Here is a 15,817-nt window from a genome sequence, read left to right on the forward strand (position 1 = left end):
GGAGACGGGTTGGAAACGAGTTCATCAAGCTCTTCCCATAAGTATCCTCGCAAGAAAAGAAAGGGTCGCTTTCGAACCTTCGCCCCCGCCTTCATGATCTCTAGAACCGTTCCGTCGTCCGAAATGACATCAGGCAAACTCGCGGCGACGAATGACCAAACTGGAGATGAAGCGGGACCATCACGGGCAGATCGATGACCACAGAGCATACTCGGATCGGCGCTCAACCGTTGCAATGACTCGAGTAGTATGAACTGTTGGAGTCAGGAACGGCCGAATGATGAATAAATGATAAAGGCCAAGGGTGGTGTTGCAAAATGCGCTTCACGACTAAATCCATGATCCTGATTTCTCCATGTCCGAGGATGGTGGTTGGTCCGATCCTCGAACGCCACAGCACGAGGATACCCTGTCCGCTTCCTCTTGGCAGAGAGTCTTTGTCTTGGAGACTTGAAACCTCCACCATGAAGCTCTTCGTCTTGATATTGCTTTTGCCGCGCTCTGTGGAGAGAGGAATGTTCTACGCTTCAAACAAGTCGAATCCTCCAGGATTTCTCTGTCGCGAGTTAGTGTGATAAATGCAGAGATTCAAACCTTTTCGACGACTTGCAGGCAGCAAACCTTTGCTCGGACCAATCAGCTTACGATTGTCTCATTTCACCCATCCGTATATCCAGCTTCAAGACCATAATCGTAATTCCTGGGGGTAATCCCACGCAATGCTACATCCGGCCTTATAAGCCAAGTAACTCAGGTGTGGGGTTTCCTATCGCGAGAATAGCTCAGGCATACGTGTCCAACCATATATTCGGGGTGGCTATCGTCACGATCAGAGACCTGATGAAGCTTGCATCGTTTCCTCTATCATGTCTGCTGACCAGATCATTATTCCTGGGCGACCGCCACATCCGGCAGTTCAATATCAGCGCTCTTGAAACGTTAAGCCGTTTTGGCTTTTGCCTTGGGTTCCTCAGCATCGGGTCCCTTAGGCTTTGGTGAGAGGAGGGAATCCCTGCGTTAAAAGGCTCACCCGGGCGAAGTGATCACAACTCCCGGGAAAAAGTATCGTGAACCAGCCAAACACGTTCCGTTGCAATACCATGTGGCTTGCAGTTGGACTACCGATCACGGTTTTTCTCGTCGACCAGTGCGGCTGGTCTCAAAAAACCAGCTTTATCGCATCGTGAACGGTGAGGTGACGGCGCCGGATGAATTGGTGTGAATGCTGGTCTGGCCGTGGTTCGGCTGCTTGCGGGACCAGCGCTGCCCCTGACGAACACCCACACATTTGCACCCTCCATCATCACAACTCGGATTGCCCGCTTCCAAGGTTGCAATCAGCTTCTATCAATCTCATCACGGCTCTGGTCTGCTGATAGATGTCGCCTATTCTACTTGCCACCGGATGAAAAGTTCATCCATCCCAACTTGCTCAACACCGCCCCTCCTCAAATTTTCCAAAATCGCGGGAACCGCCCTCCTAATCTACATCACAGATGTACCTACCACTCTTTGAACACGCCGCAATATAGATTCCGGACGTATACCAGTCCGATACTCTGGTCGAGTCACAGCAAATCGTCGGCCGAAATAATCCGTAAATGAATATACATGAATCCTGCATCCCGGCGGTTGCAGACCCAAAGAACGCAGTCTTTTCTCTGAACAGTGCGGTAGGAAGTTAGATCGGACGTGCCCTTTTCGCCGTAATTACACAAAGATCTGAAGGCTTTGTTTCCTTTTGATTTGGCTCGGGTTATCGAACATTTACTCCGAATACCCTTCATCTCTGAGAAATTGGTGTCTCCTGATTGGGTTGATGGGAGCTCATCATTCAGAAAGAACGAGCAAACTTTGTTTCTTTCCTTTTGGCTCTGGCGGAGTTGAGGTTGCAATTTGTCTTACTTTCCACACACAACTATCGATCGCCGCCATGCACTCGGCTCAGATCTAGCGCAACATCTCTAATTTGTCCCTCGTTGCACAAATGCGACAGTCCACATGCTCTTCTTTCCTAAGCTAAATACTCAGCTCATCATTGGATCTACTCCGAGTGGACTTTGGGAACCCCATTGCGGCATTTGTAAAACTTGATGTTCGTTCACCTGTAAGTATCTGAATGCTTGCTTGCTCGCTCGCTAGCACAACATTCACAGCCAACCGAACCCGACGCACAAAAAAGCAAACAGCGAGCCGAGCACACATGGTAGCTGCAAACTCTGTTTATGACATGTATGCGCTTCGATGATGCCTCCCTTTCTCGTGATGTTCTCCTTGAAGAGGACCGTGGGTCAAGTGGTCTCATGTCAAGGTTCCAAGTTCTCTGTCATTTGCTTTTTGTCCCTGGGCAGGACATGTGGATGGAATTGGTGCCGCGGAGAAAGCTGAAGAGCGAGGAATCGTTTACGATGGAGGTGCGGTTTCGCTTTTGCTCTCGCGTCGATGGCCTCCAGGCTGGAGGACTTTCTGTGACTCATGCAATTAATCGTTCGTTCATCGCTAAAAAACGTCAATATACAATACCAAGACAAGAGATGCAGAGGCGTTTGTCAGCCTCCACTTCGTGCCCAGAAACACGCCACTATCGATTCCATGCTCTCCTTCTCCACTCCACTTTCCCTGAGTCCAGGGGCAGCCAGCTGGCCAAGTGGCTTCCGTAGGGTCCGATCGTGGCGTATGTCGGCGCTCGACGTCAGGCTTATTACGCCTTCTTGGAGAGCATGGCGAGGTAGGCCTGATCTTCAGTGTCACTTCTTCGTCTCAGTATTTTCGTTGCAAATGTATCACGACATCTTCTTTTTATCTTTTCAGTACCTGCCTGCCGGTCGCATGAACCCGCTCACCAAAATGTGGACCGAACGAGAGCGCCACAGAGATGAATAGGTGCGAAGTAAGTCAACAGTACACCATTTCGGAAGAGTTATGTATGCAACACTCGGAATGTACTCAGTAGTATCATTTGTTTTGTCCCTTACCTCTCTATTATCAGTCTCGCTCTCTTCACTTTCTGGTCCTTGCGCATTTTTCTTCTTTTCAGCTGTGCTAGACATGGCAGATGTAGCGCATTTTGCCTTCCTTTTTCACGGGCACACGCATAGCCCAGCCTTTGAAGCCTTTCCTCCACACTCACCTTCCGCGTAGTAGCTAGGTGCGGGTGGATGCCGCCGGCGGCGATCCGCAAAAAGAAGAGACATATAATCTTGGTAGCACACACAACTAGCCATTTTCCAAAGATAGAAGTGCTAGCTATCAATCCAATTGCTCGCTATGCGCCTGTCTCCCCCAGCCAACCCATGCATGCAGGTTACTTTTATAGACTTCGCGGCTCCTTTCCTACCCGAGACCAAAGCTCGAGGCAAGAACCTGGCGTCTAAAGAAAGAGCAAACCTACATGTTCTGTAGCAAGACTAGAAGCTAGCCAAGCACCTGGAAGACAGGAACAGCGTATGGTCAGCGCGCATCGCATGCGTGCATCGCATTAGCTCCGCGGTGCCGCACTGAGCAAGAACGTGTCAGCTAGGTGCTTCGAGGGATGTGCATCTTTCGGCAGATCATGTCACCCTTCCAGCCTTATCACATGGTGCTGATGGTGTGAAGTGTATGGATTACTGGAACAACCCGCTTGATCTTAACATGTCACTGTCTGGCCAGTGCGGTTGGGAAGTCCTGTTAGTTTGCGATTTAAGCCATTGATTGCCGACCCTTCCTTCTTTACACAGATAGCTGAAGGAATCAAGAGGCACGAGCAAGCCGCAGGGCTCCTAGCATTTTGCGTCGTCATTTTCTCCTCTTTCTCCTTCCCCTCCTGCTTCGTTAACGCCAATACAAACGCACTCAATGACTAAGTTAACTTCACCATCTCTCTTCCACTTCACATCATGGCGCACCCATCTCGACCTCGACCAGCAATAGGCTTGCCGCATATTGAGATAACGCACAATCAGCCAGCCTACTTCGTCCCAAATCCACAACCGAAGAAGCACGGCCGCGATGCACAGATGGGGTGTAACTAGTTTAGAGAATCGATCGAAATATCATCTGAGGTCTCCTGATAACGCGTTATCTTCCTCCGCCTAGTTGTTCTTTTGCTCGCTTCGTCTCGCGTCTGGGGCGGCAACTTGCAGGCCGGGGCGATAGGACGACGGGAGCAAGTCTTCCACGCGAGTGATCGGAGGCTCGTCCCAGACGCAAGCTAGACTCAGGGGCAAGTTGGGCTTCAAGCAGGTACCTCTCGTTGGCGATGTCTCGGTCTTGACCGTAGAGTGTTTGTTTTTTTGTGGTTTGGAAAATACATACGTATCCGCCCATCTAGTAGCACAGGTACAGACAGGATTCGTCTCGTATCTGAGATAGACAGAAGCCACTCAAACACACACTGCATATCTCCTCTTTCTGCCGAGATCAAACATTGCTTTTACCTTCCCGTCCCCCTCTATCCCACAGCCCACCTACTCACACCATCGAAATCCTAACCTTCCTCTTCCCCGTACTCTCCTCCTTCTCATCCGTAATCTTCACCCTAACCTTCTCAAACAACTCAATCTCTCTCCCCACACTCCCCTTAACCCTCAACACATACTCCTCGGCATCAAACTCGGCCTCCGGTTCCGGACTCGCTAAATCCCTTAATCGAATTAAACTCTCGATCCCGAATCTTGGGACAAAAACTACGAAGCCATTGCTGAAGATCCTCATCACGAAGCCTTCCTCAATGATGTTCTTACCCTTTAGAGCTTGCCCGACGTAGTACTCTATACTTGCCCGACCAGCCATTTGCGCGTTACGGTGGCGCACGTTGATGTTCTTGCAGACGCCTTCGAGCTTTGCTTTGGAGTGCAAGGAAGGGTCGAGGGTTTCGTAGTCGATGGCGGCGGCGAGTTGGCGATGGGCTTCGAGATCAGCGTACCGGCGGATGGGTGACGTGAAATGCGTGTAAATTTCAGACGCGAGGCCGTAGTGACGGAATTCAGGATATGCTTGGGTTCCACTGCAGAAATATTCTGCGGACATCATGCAGCGGGTTGCCATTATCCGGACTAGGGTGTTGAAGAAGGGTTCGTTGGGGTCGGTGCAGAGGTCAAGGGAGTCTGCGAGGGATTTGGAGGACTCGGTGCGTAGTTCGAGACCTTTCTTCACTTTGAGCTGGCTGCTGAGTTCCTCAAAGTTTGTTTTTGGCGGTGCGGCATGGCGGCGAAGGAGTGCGGTTTGTGGGAAGGCTTGATAGTTCTTACGGGCAACACTGATGTTGGCTAGCAGCATGAACTCCTCTACTAGTGAGTTCGTGTCGAGAAGCTTCTTGGTTTGTACATCAACAGGATCTGAGGTCTCGGATTCTGTTTGCACTTTCACTTCTGGGGAGGCGAGGTTGAGCGCGCCAGCATCCATACGCTTTTGCCGTAGTTTTTTGGATAGCATCATGAGGACTCTCATGCCGTTTGTGAGGTCATCTTGTCGGGAATTGTCGTCAATACGGATCTGGGCTTGCTCGTAGCTGAAGGCTTCGCGGGACCGGATGACAGATTTGGTGAAGTTGGCCGAGACTAGGTCAGCGTCCGGTGTGATCTCCCATAGGACTGAAAAGGCATAGCGTTCTATGTAAGGCTTGAGGGAGCAGAGATCGGTACCAAGAAGCATTGGTAGCATGTCTATGCGCTTATCGACGAGATAGACAGTTGTCCCTCGTTGGCTTGCTTCTTTGTCCATCGCGTTGTTCGGCTTGACGAAATGTGAGACATCTGCAATATGTACACCGACTTCGAAGTTTCCATTTGTGAGTTGTCGGGCGTGTAGCGCATCGTCTATATCAACACAGCCGGGGGGATCGATACTGCAGACCAAAAGGTCTCGAAGATCCTTCCGCCCTCTCCAGCCCGGGTCGTCGAGACTAGCCGGTACTTTCCAGTCGTGACCTTCAGCTGGCAGACAATCTAGGACAGTCTTGGGGAAGGGTCGGTATTGAACGTCCCATTCTAAGAGAAGAGCTTCGGTTTCAGCTTCTTTTGATTCGAGCTCGCCTAGAGATCGGACAAAGTGTCCAAATGGGTACCGTGAGTCTCGTTCCCATGAATCTATTGTTGCCAGAACCCGCTGTCCGAGAAGTTCTCCAGCCTGCCGGGTCCGTAACCTGATTTTCGGTATGCGTTTGTCCATCGGAACTAAGAAGACCACCTGTTGTTGTCTGCTCGTTTTGGATGTCGACCGTACAGAGTCTCGATCGATGTGACCCACGTACTGTCTCCAATTTCGCTTGATGATTCCTACGACTCGGGCGGTAGGCTGCGGCCTGCCTTCGGTGCTTTGGCCGTGAACGCGCTTGACCTCCTCTTGGAGTGCTCGTCGTTCCCTCTCGGAGCTGACGTTCTCGCCATCTTCAGCTTCGGGATTATCGTTCTTGTTCAGGGATTCTTCTTCGATAATCTTGGTTGGAGGTGCCTTCCATTGATCTTTAGGGAGAATTTCTACAACCACAACATCCCCAGATACAGCTCGGTTGCCATTTTCTCGACCAAGAATGAGGAGAGATCTGTCAAAGGCTGGTACATGTACAGAACCTTCTAGATAATTATAGGGTGAGACATTGAAGATGCCTTGGTGCATGGCGCCGGCTTTTAATCCCGTCATCATCCTCGACATGGTGAAGTATTCAGGATAGAACACCTCTGGCTTTCCGGTCCTGACTTCCCTGCGCTCTTGAGCAGCACTAATCATGTCAAGCAGGTCGTTTCCATTCTCCAGTCCGGACACGAAGTCAGATACTAGAATTAATTAGCCATGAACATCTGGGATCAAAGAAGACGATACTCACACGTAAGGGCTGGAATACCATCTGCCTTGGCTTTTCGCAGGTTATCTCGATCGTCGCTAATCATGACGACGGACGGAATCCTCTGGGACTTCTTACTCCGAGCAGCTTGGGCTTCAGCGATGTGTTGATTGTACCACTGAACGGCTTTTCTCACTGCTCTATCATTCCGGTCGTTGATAGTCTCCCCCGCGTTTCGCTGAACATGGGTTTCTTGGCGAAACTCATTGAAGAACACATAGAATCGCTTTCCCTCGTTCTTGGTCAAAGCGATAAGGCGGTGATATAAAGGCAATGAGCGGTTCTTTACTTCCTCCAGGACGGTCTGCAGAACGATGACATCGTGAAAAGCGGTTTCGACTTCAAACAAATCCATTCCAGTAAGAAAAGCATTAGTGTCGGGAACAAGATACTGTCCATTTAGAAAGTGTTTTGATCCAGCCGGAGTATCCGAGAGCACGAAAGGCACAGCTGCTTGCATTAGTGTTGCTCTGTCACGTGAAGCAGAGAATCCAACCTTTCTTCGAATAGTCGATTGGCGCAATCTGGAGACACGCTCTGCAAAGGTTCGACGAGCAGGGAATGTCTTGTCGGAGATACATCTCTCTGACGATTTTTTGGACCTTGCCACTCTTGGTTGATCGAACGTAGACCTTGCTGGAAAGATTGGCATTGCCGCCGTCAATGGCAGTCGATCGCTTGAGACTGAAGTACTCCATGTCTGTGTTGAGGAGTCCAACTGACAAGATTCGGCGGTTGTGATATTATTAGAGTTTGTCTGAAATTCTCCAGGTGAACGCCAAGATATCAAATGCCAATGTCACGCTAGGCCGAGAAGAGCTAGCAGCGAACGAGCCAGCCTTCCCTCCTCTCCTTTGAACGGGTGGAGCGGTAACAATCTAAATGGTATAGCAGACCGAGGTAATACAGAATATGAGCTCCACAGACTCTCAGTATTCATACAGAGGTCAAAGTATTACCATCATCAACCTTGGAAAGTGGTTTAGTGGAAGTGTGGGGATCAGTTGGTGGTCCAAGCTCCCCATGACGGTGGACAGCTTGGTGGGCCTGATAGCACGAAGAAGCAACACACCTCTGAGCTCCTGCCCGGACTGACACTCCTCCCACCACTCTTCTTCACGCTCGCCGCTCTCGCTCCCAAGTATAATCTGCGAGGGCTCCATCGCCATGTCATTAGATCCGCCAACCTACATTCTCTCCCTGCAAAACAACATCCGCGCCCGCCCTATATCGTGGGAAGGCGCAGTGCGGGCCAAGACCATCACAGATGCTGACCTGAAGAAGATCAAGTCAATTGACAAGGTGCGCAAGGAGCAGCGGAAACAGACCATAGAGGCCGATGTGGGTAGCTTTGTGGCGCTGTTGCTGGGTGGACATGGGAGTCCGAGCATCTTCGAGGCAGCAGCTAAACGCCAGGACATCACACAGTACATGCTGGTGTTGACGGGTGACTTGATCGAAGGTATGTTTGAAAAGTAACAAGGCGTTGAATATGGTGCCAAGCCACTGGCTAACTGGAGCTCCCAGATTCCCCAAGCCTTAGCTCAGCTCTCGTCCAACACCCGGCACCCTTCAAGCCCTTCCTACCTCTCCTCAAAGCTGCACCTAATGTCGAAGACCCTATCCCGCTTCTGACATCCTCCGTGCTTGCAAGTCTCCTATCCCATGCCCTCAGCCAACCCTCGAAGAGCACCTCCCAGACCGACGAAGCCCTCCCCCAGATCTACACCTATCTTTCGGCCCTGTCGAAGAGCTCGGATGCCGGCCTGCAAGACATTGCGGTACAGGAATACTCTGCGGTTCTCTGTAGCAAGAAGTCGAGACAGATTTTCTGGGAGCAAAGACAGGAGACGCTAGATCCTCTTATCGACATCCTCCGAGCGGCATCTGGGGCCGCTAGAGACCAAGACTCGACCCTATGGAGCGGAGGAAGCAATGTGCGCAGTGTGCCCGAAGGAGGGCTTGCAGGGGGCGTTGGACTCCAGCTGCTGTACCATGTCCTTCTTGTCATCTGGCAGCTCAGCTTTGAGGGCGAGCTGCTCGGCGATGGACTCCATGAGTAAGACAGTCCAAATACCTCATCCTCGCCCTACCGCTAACTTCCTCTAGTGAACACGACATAATAATCCTCTACACACATCTCCTGCGTCTTTCGCCCAAGGAAAAGACCACCCGGCTCCTCCTTTCCACCCTGCTGAACCTCCTAACCACCAACCGATCCACGCTCCTTCCCGCAGCCGTTCTTGCGCGCCTCCCCTCCCTTCTCACCACCATGAAAACGCGTCATCTCACTGACCCCGACGCCCTCGAGGACCTGCAGGCCCTCACCGAGCTCCTAGACGACTATACCAAAACACAAACTACCTTCGATGAATACGCCGCTGAAATCAACTCCGGACATCTGCGCTGGTCTCCTCCTCACCGCAATCCCACCTTCTGGAGAGAAAATGCCCGCAGGATCCTGGAAGAAAACAAGGGAGAACTACCACGCAAGCTTGCAGATATACTGTCCAAGGGCTGGGACAACGATAAACAGGTCTTGGCGATCGGGTGTAATGATGTAGCCTGCCTTGTTAAGGAAGTACCAGAGAAACGAAGCCAGCTGGAGAGGCTGGGACTTAAAGGAAGAGTCATGGAGCTTATGCAGGAGGCGGATGAGAGTGTGAGGTGGGAGAGTCTGAGGGCTGTGGGCGAATGGCTGAGATATAGTTTTGAGGGGAAGAGTGAACTACCCTTACGATAAGTTAAGGAAGAGCTATTGAGAGCCCGACAGCCGGAGTGAGTGTGAAATGGGAAGGAGAGAGATCATGTGTATTTTGTTTGAACTATTAGTATATGCCAACCAGCACGGCGTCCCAGCTTTGCAAATATATCTTGTTTGGAAGACCGTCTTCAAATAGAGTAGTAGGAGTACCATTAGACTGGAGTATCGGTCATCCGCTGGGGTGATCTGATGGAACTTTCCAAGCAAGCTTGGATGCTTATCTGGATACCTCCTGAACTGTTAATCCCGCCTGACACCTTCTTGAGTAGAAGTTGACGCTCTTCAAGGGGTTCTAATTCAAATTAAAAAGAAATCCCGGGCTAACTGCGGGCTTGTTTTAAGATAGTACAGAGTCCTAGGTGGGCATGTCCTCCCGGTCCAGATTAAGGGTGGTTGTGCAATCACGTGACAGAGCTAGCCATATTTCGTATTGCCTAAACTCCGTCCTCTTAATTCCACCCATAGAACCACCATCGGGGCGTTTTCTTCCGAGGCCAAAAACATCTACCAACGACCTACCGCAATGCAATACGACAGCGGGTTAGCTCTCCGACAATCACATGAGCTCACCCCGTTCTCAGTGCCTGACTACCGGATCGGCCATTTCTGAATTTCCTGAAAGGCTCAAATAGGTAAGAGTGAAGGCCATATCTATGTTTCACGGTGCCATATTCCTCCTCAACTCTGAGGGATTATATCCGGTAGGACCGAGGAGTCTTGGTTATGTGTTTCTCTGAGTTTCATAAGACTTGCATAAAGAGGTGTTAGTTCCCTAAAGATGACTACGTTGTAAGGCAATATCACATTCCAAATCATTCTGCGACTTCCTTTCCCATCTTCAAGTATAGCAAGCTGCTTTCTTTGCCTTTCCTATCAATTCTCAATCCCTCCTAATCTCAATCTACTCCCCATATAATACATCTCCTCAACCACCTACCCACCATGTCTGGCCAAAAAAAAATCTTCATAACCGGAGCCTCTGGCTACATTGGCTCCGTAATAACCCAACAAGCCATCACCTCTGGTTATACCGTCCACGCGCTCTCCCGCAGCTCTCCCTCGGACTCCAAACTCTCCTCCCTCGGCGCTACCCCTATCCGTGGAGACCTCTCAACCCACGACATTCTAACCCGCGAAGCCGCCGCCGCAGACATAGTCATCAGTCTCGCGGACGCGCTCGCCGGAAACTTCGGCACCATGACGATGGAAGAACGCGTCCGCATCAACAATGGCGCTCTCACCGCTCTCGCCGAAGGCTTGAAAGGAACCGGAAAACCCCTCGTAGTAACATCGGGGTCTCTAGCCGTAGCCGCGGATCCCGAGGGTAAGGAGACTAACGAGTCTTCACCGCCGTGGTCAGACTCGCCGTTTAGTACTGGTAGCGAGGACCATGCATTTGGGTTAGGGAAAGAGCTTGGAATCCGGATCTGTGCAATTCGTCTCGCGCCCTATGTCTACGGCCGGGGTGGAAGCGGAGTTAAATTGTTTATGGGTATGGCCGCAGCAGCCGGATCGGTCTTCTATGTTGACAGCGGCTCTGTGCGCATTACAACTGTGCATGTTGACGACGCGGCTCGACTCTACCTCCTTGTTGCTGAAAAAGGCCGAGCAGGAGAAGTATACAACGCCACGTCGGAGACGCATGTCACACAGCGTCAGCTCACTGAGGCCATGGGCAAAGTGCTGGCTCTTCCAGTGCGGGAGCAGTCGTATGCTGACACGGAGGCGAAGATGGGGCTGTTTTTTGCAAAGTTTTTGAGCCTGGAGAATAGGGCTGGGAATAGGAAGGCGATGGAGGAATTTGGATGGGTGCCACAGGCTAAAAAGGGGATTCTAGAGGAGATTGCGAGTGGTTCTTATGTGGAAGTTGCTGAGGGATTACGGAAGCCGAAAGCTTGATGCTTCCTTGAATAGTAGGCACGTGTAAGGAGAAGGAAGGAAGATACTCTCAATTTTTGAAGGAAAATACTGTCGTTCTTGAGATTCTTCTAGCTACTGCATATTGTCACCTGACGTAGGACTTGAAAGGGGCATTTTAGGAAAGTTTACGTTTCAACTTACAATACTAAAATGTGAAGCTGAACAGCGCGTCGTTGTGAAGAGTTTTTGGTCAGTTCCACACACTCGGGGGTATATCCATTTGCAGTTGCGTCGCATTTGGAATCACCACAGCAGCCAGATATGACAGATACAAGAGTCCTGTGCTAAATTCCAAGTATGTGGCAATAGACCTGATGCAATTGAATGCAACACGTATACTACTATTACTCAGATTCGCTGTCCACGTCTCGTCGCTTCGACTTCGCCTTCTTTTTACTCTTTCCCTTTTTTTCCTTCGCCGAATCGTCTGAAGAGTCATGGCCTGAAGAAACAGGCTTCTTGCCCTTAACTTTCTTCTTCTTCTTTGGCTCTTCATCACTACTGCTATTCGTGCTGTCACTAAAACTACCGTTGTCGCTGTCGGAGCCCGAGACTGAGTCTTTTTTCGACTCTCCTCCTTTTCCAGGCCGGAAGTCATATCGCTGCCCACTATTAGCAGCGATCTCACCCTCGTCTCGGCCGCCCATAAGATCCGTCATGTACTGATCGAAGCCCTTAGATACTTCAGCAACCTGCGCAAACTGCTTCTTCCCAAGTACAAGGTCAGGTAGGACGCCGTTGGCCTGGGCTTTTGGGGCATTGACGCGGGCTTCCCATTCGGCGAGCGCGACAGCCGTTTGGAATGCGTTGTGGATTTGTCTGTCAAAAATTTAGCAGCGTGGCAATGAGTACGGACCGTCAGCCTTACCTTCCATTCCACTGCCTATGCTTTTTAGCCGAGGATTTGAAATGCTTATCTGACCATGCCATAATTTCCTCATTTCGAATCTTGAAGTCCCTTCCGTGTGTATCTTTCCTTATCTCTAATGCCTCCTTTATTCGTCGCAAATGCAACTTATATATCTTCTTTGTTCGCAACCGATCTAACGGTTCGTACTCTAAGCTTACATGGATACGTGACTTGAATGCTGGATCGATATCACCAACACGGTTCGTTGTTAAGAACAGGATGCCTCTATAATACTCCAGTTGTCGAAGGAACACAGAGACCATTGCGTTGATCTCTAGTTCGTTCAATCGACGCCGCTGCAGGAAGACATCGGCTTCGTCTAACAAGAGGATGCAGCCCCACCGTGCAGCCAACGTGAAATGAACCTGAAGCTGGGTCTCCAAGTCATCCGCACGCACCGGTAAGTTTCCGGATGTAAGAGGATATAGAGGCTTAGTCATATGTGCAGCAATGCACTCAGCTGTCGATGTCTTGCCGACTCCTGGAGGCCCATGTAATAGCAGAACAATAGAATGGCCTTTACCCGCAACGAAGTCATTGAGTTGGTATGGCATGTCAATTTCACTGGTCTCCGTCGGCTTGTGAATATGTTTAGCGACTAACGCCTCAATGATGCCTTTTGTCCGCTTCCCGAGCACAAGGTCATTCCACGGATCAGAGGTGCCTTGAAATTCCATCAGGCGCTTTGGATTCGTACTGAGAATCGCCCAGGATTTGCGATTCAAAACATATCCAGGTACACGGTCTGGAAGGAGAGCAACCTCGGAGTCGTCAATAGATTCTTTGGGGTGGATCATGTGCTTGTTGTTCCAAAGGAATGCGTCGAACTGCATTGCATCGAGCACAAAATCTGGCCCAATAGAATCTCTGATGCACCATCCCTTGGTTATACAAAACCGGTGCTCTGGATACTCAACCCATAGTTCGCGCATATCATATTGAATGTAATCGTGCTCGGCATTGAAATTATTAACCGTCCACACGCTTAGCGACTCTTTGAAGTCGATAATTACCTCAGAATCGATCTGATCGAGGTTAGGTATTGTCTCCAGGAACCTTTTCTATCAAATGGTGAACTAGGAACAATAGCCTTACCTCTTCTCCCCTAGCATCTTCATCTAGATTCTTTCCATGGTATCTGCGATGTGAAAACGGCATAGAAGCGAACTTTCTAAAGATGTTCCCTCGTTCAATCAGTTTAGCTTTCAGACCCGACCTATCGAATTTAGATGGATATATGGGCAGAGACGTGATATCTACTTCTCCTTCATAAGGTCGTATTCCAGCGATTTCTTCCTGTGGCCAATATAGGCGCCCGTCAAAAGTGAGAGTCCAGCATTGAACGACGAACGCATGGCCCCACGATCCTGGGCCAAGGACTTCGCTGGCGAATCTTTTCTTCTGGTCTACGTTAAGTGGTGTATCTGCGTTATTGTTTCGACCTCCAGTGAACACTAGCACCCTAGCAGCCATTATCCTCGTAGGATTATAATTGTCCCGAAGGATTACCTCTTGCCCATAGTCGAAAAGATGCCAGAGATCATCAAAAGCTATTTTTTCGAGCGTTCCATCGTGGATTCGGCGCCGCAGGTTGCACAGATCTTTCAAATCCTCGTCCATAAATCTTATGAGTAAGCGAAAATCATCCAACGCGACTTGGGACTTTTGTATCCCAAATGGATTTGCCCATAGTGGTTCAGGGCCTCTATTGCCGAGTTCCGGCTGTGGCCACATATGCATTGTGATGGCCCAGTCAGGCTGAATTACAGTCTCCCATGTTTGCGGAAGGATGATCGAGCCATCCGGACCGACAAGATCTAAAGTAGGCAGTATAGTTAGTACGATCTTAGAGCGTGTTATCTGTAATAGCAGAGCCTGATTCGTATCTTCACCTGCAAGCTCTTTCCTCAATATACTGCCCCAGTGGTATGTCAAGGTAATATCTACAAAATCAAAGTACAAGAATGGAGTAATGGTATTTGCACTGAAAGCTTACATACCATAGTATCCATTGAAAACATGCGGTCTAAGAGCGCTGATATGGATGAATGCTTGCCTGATAAGGTCCGACATGCCACCCCATGACTTGCACAAATGGAAAGGAAAGCTGAATTTACGCCCTACTGCATCCTTGAACCTAATCGGAAGTTTTGGAGCATTATAGGGCGGCACGTCCTTTTTATCTTCTTCTTTATCTTTTTGGATATCTTGTTTGGGTGACGATATATCATCTGAGCTTGAATTTTCTATCCGTTCCTCTTCTTCCGGCGCCAAAGCTTTATCTATTACTTTGTCATCGTCCGCGGATGAGAATGATTGAGCCCCTGCCGCGATTTCGGTTAGCCCTCCTGGTTTGGCTTCCGTGCTCTCTACATCCCTCACGGCCTCAGCAGCTTCCTCTCGCTTCTGTCGTCTAGATTCTCTCCCACCCTCTTGAACACGAAGATCTTCAAGATTTCCCTCCTTTTTTGGCGGAGAGGAAGGCGGAGACAGAGACGTAAGTGAAGAGAGAAGTGGAGGCGGAAGTGGAGGCGTAAGTGGGAGTGGAAGTGGGGGCGGAGGAGGAGGAGGAGGCGGAGGAGGAGGTAGAGGAAGTTTGGAGCAGATATCTTCAAGTTCCTTAAATCGTTCACGGATTTCTGCTTCATGGAGAAATAGCAGTTTAAATGGCCGAATCAGCACCACCCGGCCCGCTTTAATTGAAGAGTCCCAGTTGAATTTAAGAGCCATATCCTTGAAGTTGGCAATTAACTCTGGAGACTTTATCACCAGCTGAAGAGCTCTCACTTTGCTCCACGATGGACCGATGGATCCAATGTTCCTGACGGGCTTGGGAGTTTTGCCAGAATAGGATTCATTGCCGGTTGGCGAACCAAGAAGAGGATTTACTTGTTCATCGTCGAGGAGTACCTCAAATGCGCTTTCCGATATATTTGCATCTTTTTGGGTTCTCCATTGTGCAAGGTGCATATATGCAATGGATTGTAACTTTAATGCTGGCTCTTCAGACTGGACGGATGACATGTTGTTCTTCACACTAACCGCTTCGCTATCAGTATCATTGCCTGCTTCGTTGCCTTCATTGCTGGCGCAATCGCTGCAAGCAAACTCAGATTTGGTATCGCCACTAACAGTCTTCACACCAACGCCATCAGCGTCGCCAGGTACCTTAGGCTCCTTAGTCTCCCCTGTCTCGAGCCCTTCTTTTCCAGGTTCCACAAGGCTGGCCTTCGCTTCCATGCTTCGTTCATCGCTGTCAACATCGAGCATATCTGTTTTCCGAGTCGCTTCGAACAGCTATACAATGGAATGGAATTGAATTTCAAGGTTGGTTTGAGGCGGGAAAAACTAATGTTTTGGTGGCTTTGGGTAGTGTCGTGTAGCTGTTCTCGAGGAAGTG

The 15,817-nt window shown here is 49.9% G+C and overlaps 5 protein-coding genes across 5 annotated transcripts; 2 read left to right on the forward strand and 3 right to left on the reverse strand.

The window, feature by feature from the left end:
* Window positions 1-4,190: 4,190 nt before the first annotated feature.
* BDR25DRAFT_284893 (RNB-domain-containing protein) lies at window positions 4,191-7,563 on the reverse strand. The gene is made up of 3 exons (XM_033688144.1): window positions 7,320-7,563; window positions 6,806-7,273; window positions 4,191-6,755 (listed from the first exon to the last, which is right to left on the reverse strand). The coding sequence occupies exons 1-3, from the start codon at window positions 7,519-7,521 to the stop codon at window positions 4,453-4,455; spliced, it is 2,973 nt and encodes a 990-aa protein (XP_033549119.1). The 5' UTR covers window positions 7,522-7,563; the 3' UTR covers window positions 4,191-4,452.
* Window positions 7,564-7,900: 337 nt separating this feature from the next.
* On the forward strand, window positions 7,901-9,705 carry BDR25DRAFT_333636 (vacuolar ATP synthase subunit H). Its single transcript, XM_033692858.1, has 3 exons — window positions 7,901-8,285; window positions 8,351-8,882; window positions 8,933-9,705. Exons 1-3 carry the CDS (start codon window positions 7,991-7,993, stop codon window positions 9,564-9,566), a joined length of 1,461 nt encoding a protein of 486 aa, XP_033549120.1. The 5' UTR covers window positions 7,901-7,990; the 3' UTR covers window positions 9,567-9,705.
* Window positions 9,706-10,529: 824 nt separating this feature from the next.
* BDR25DRAFT_342236 (putative NAD dependent epimerase/dehydratase) lies at window positions 10,530-11,486 on the forward strand (the record flags this gene model as incomplete). Its single annotated transcript, XM_033693700.1, has 1 exon — window positions 10,530-11,486. One exon carries the CDS (start codon window positions 10,530-10,532, stop codon window positions 11,484-11,486), a length of 957 nt encoding a protein of 318 aa, XP_033549121.1.
* An 800-nt stretch (window positions 11,487-12,286) lies between these two features.
* BDR25DRAFT_159645 (P-loop containing nucleoside triphosphate hydrolase protein) lies at window positions 12,287-12,953 on the reverse strand (the record flags this gene model as incomplete). Its single annotated transcript, XM_033684017.1, has 2 exons — window positions 12,287-12,326; window positions 12,376-12,953. Coding segments are annotated over 2 exons (618 nt in total), but the record flags the coding sequence as incomplete, so codon positions are not given.
* A 1,219-nt stretch (window positions 12,954-14,172) lies between these two features.
* On the reverse strand, window positions 14,173-14,559 carry BDR25DRAFT_167002 (uncharacterized protein; the record flags this gene model as incomplete). Its single annotated transcript, XM_033684099.1, has 2 exons — window positions 14,173-14,234; window positions 14,418-14,559. Coding segments are annotated over 2 exons (204 nt in total), but the record flags the coding sequence as incomplete, so codon positions are not given.
* Between the last annotated feature and the right edge of the window lie 1,258 nt (window positions 14,560-15,817).

This window comes from Lindgomyces ingoldianus, assembly GCF_010093535.1.
Source record: "Lindgomyces ingoldianus strain ATCC 200398 unplaced genomic scaffold BDR25scaffold_12, whole genome shotgun sequence".
Classification (NCBI taxonomy): domain Eukaryota; kingdom Fungi; phylum Ascomycota; class Dothideomycetes; order Pleosporales; family Lindgomycetaceae; genus Lindgomyces; species Lindgomyces ingoldianus.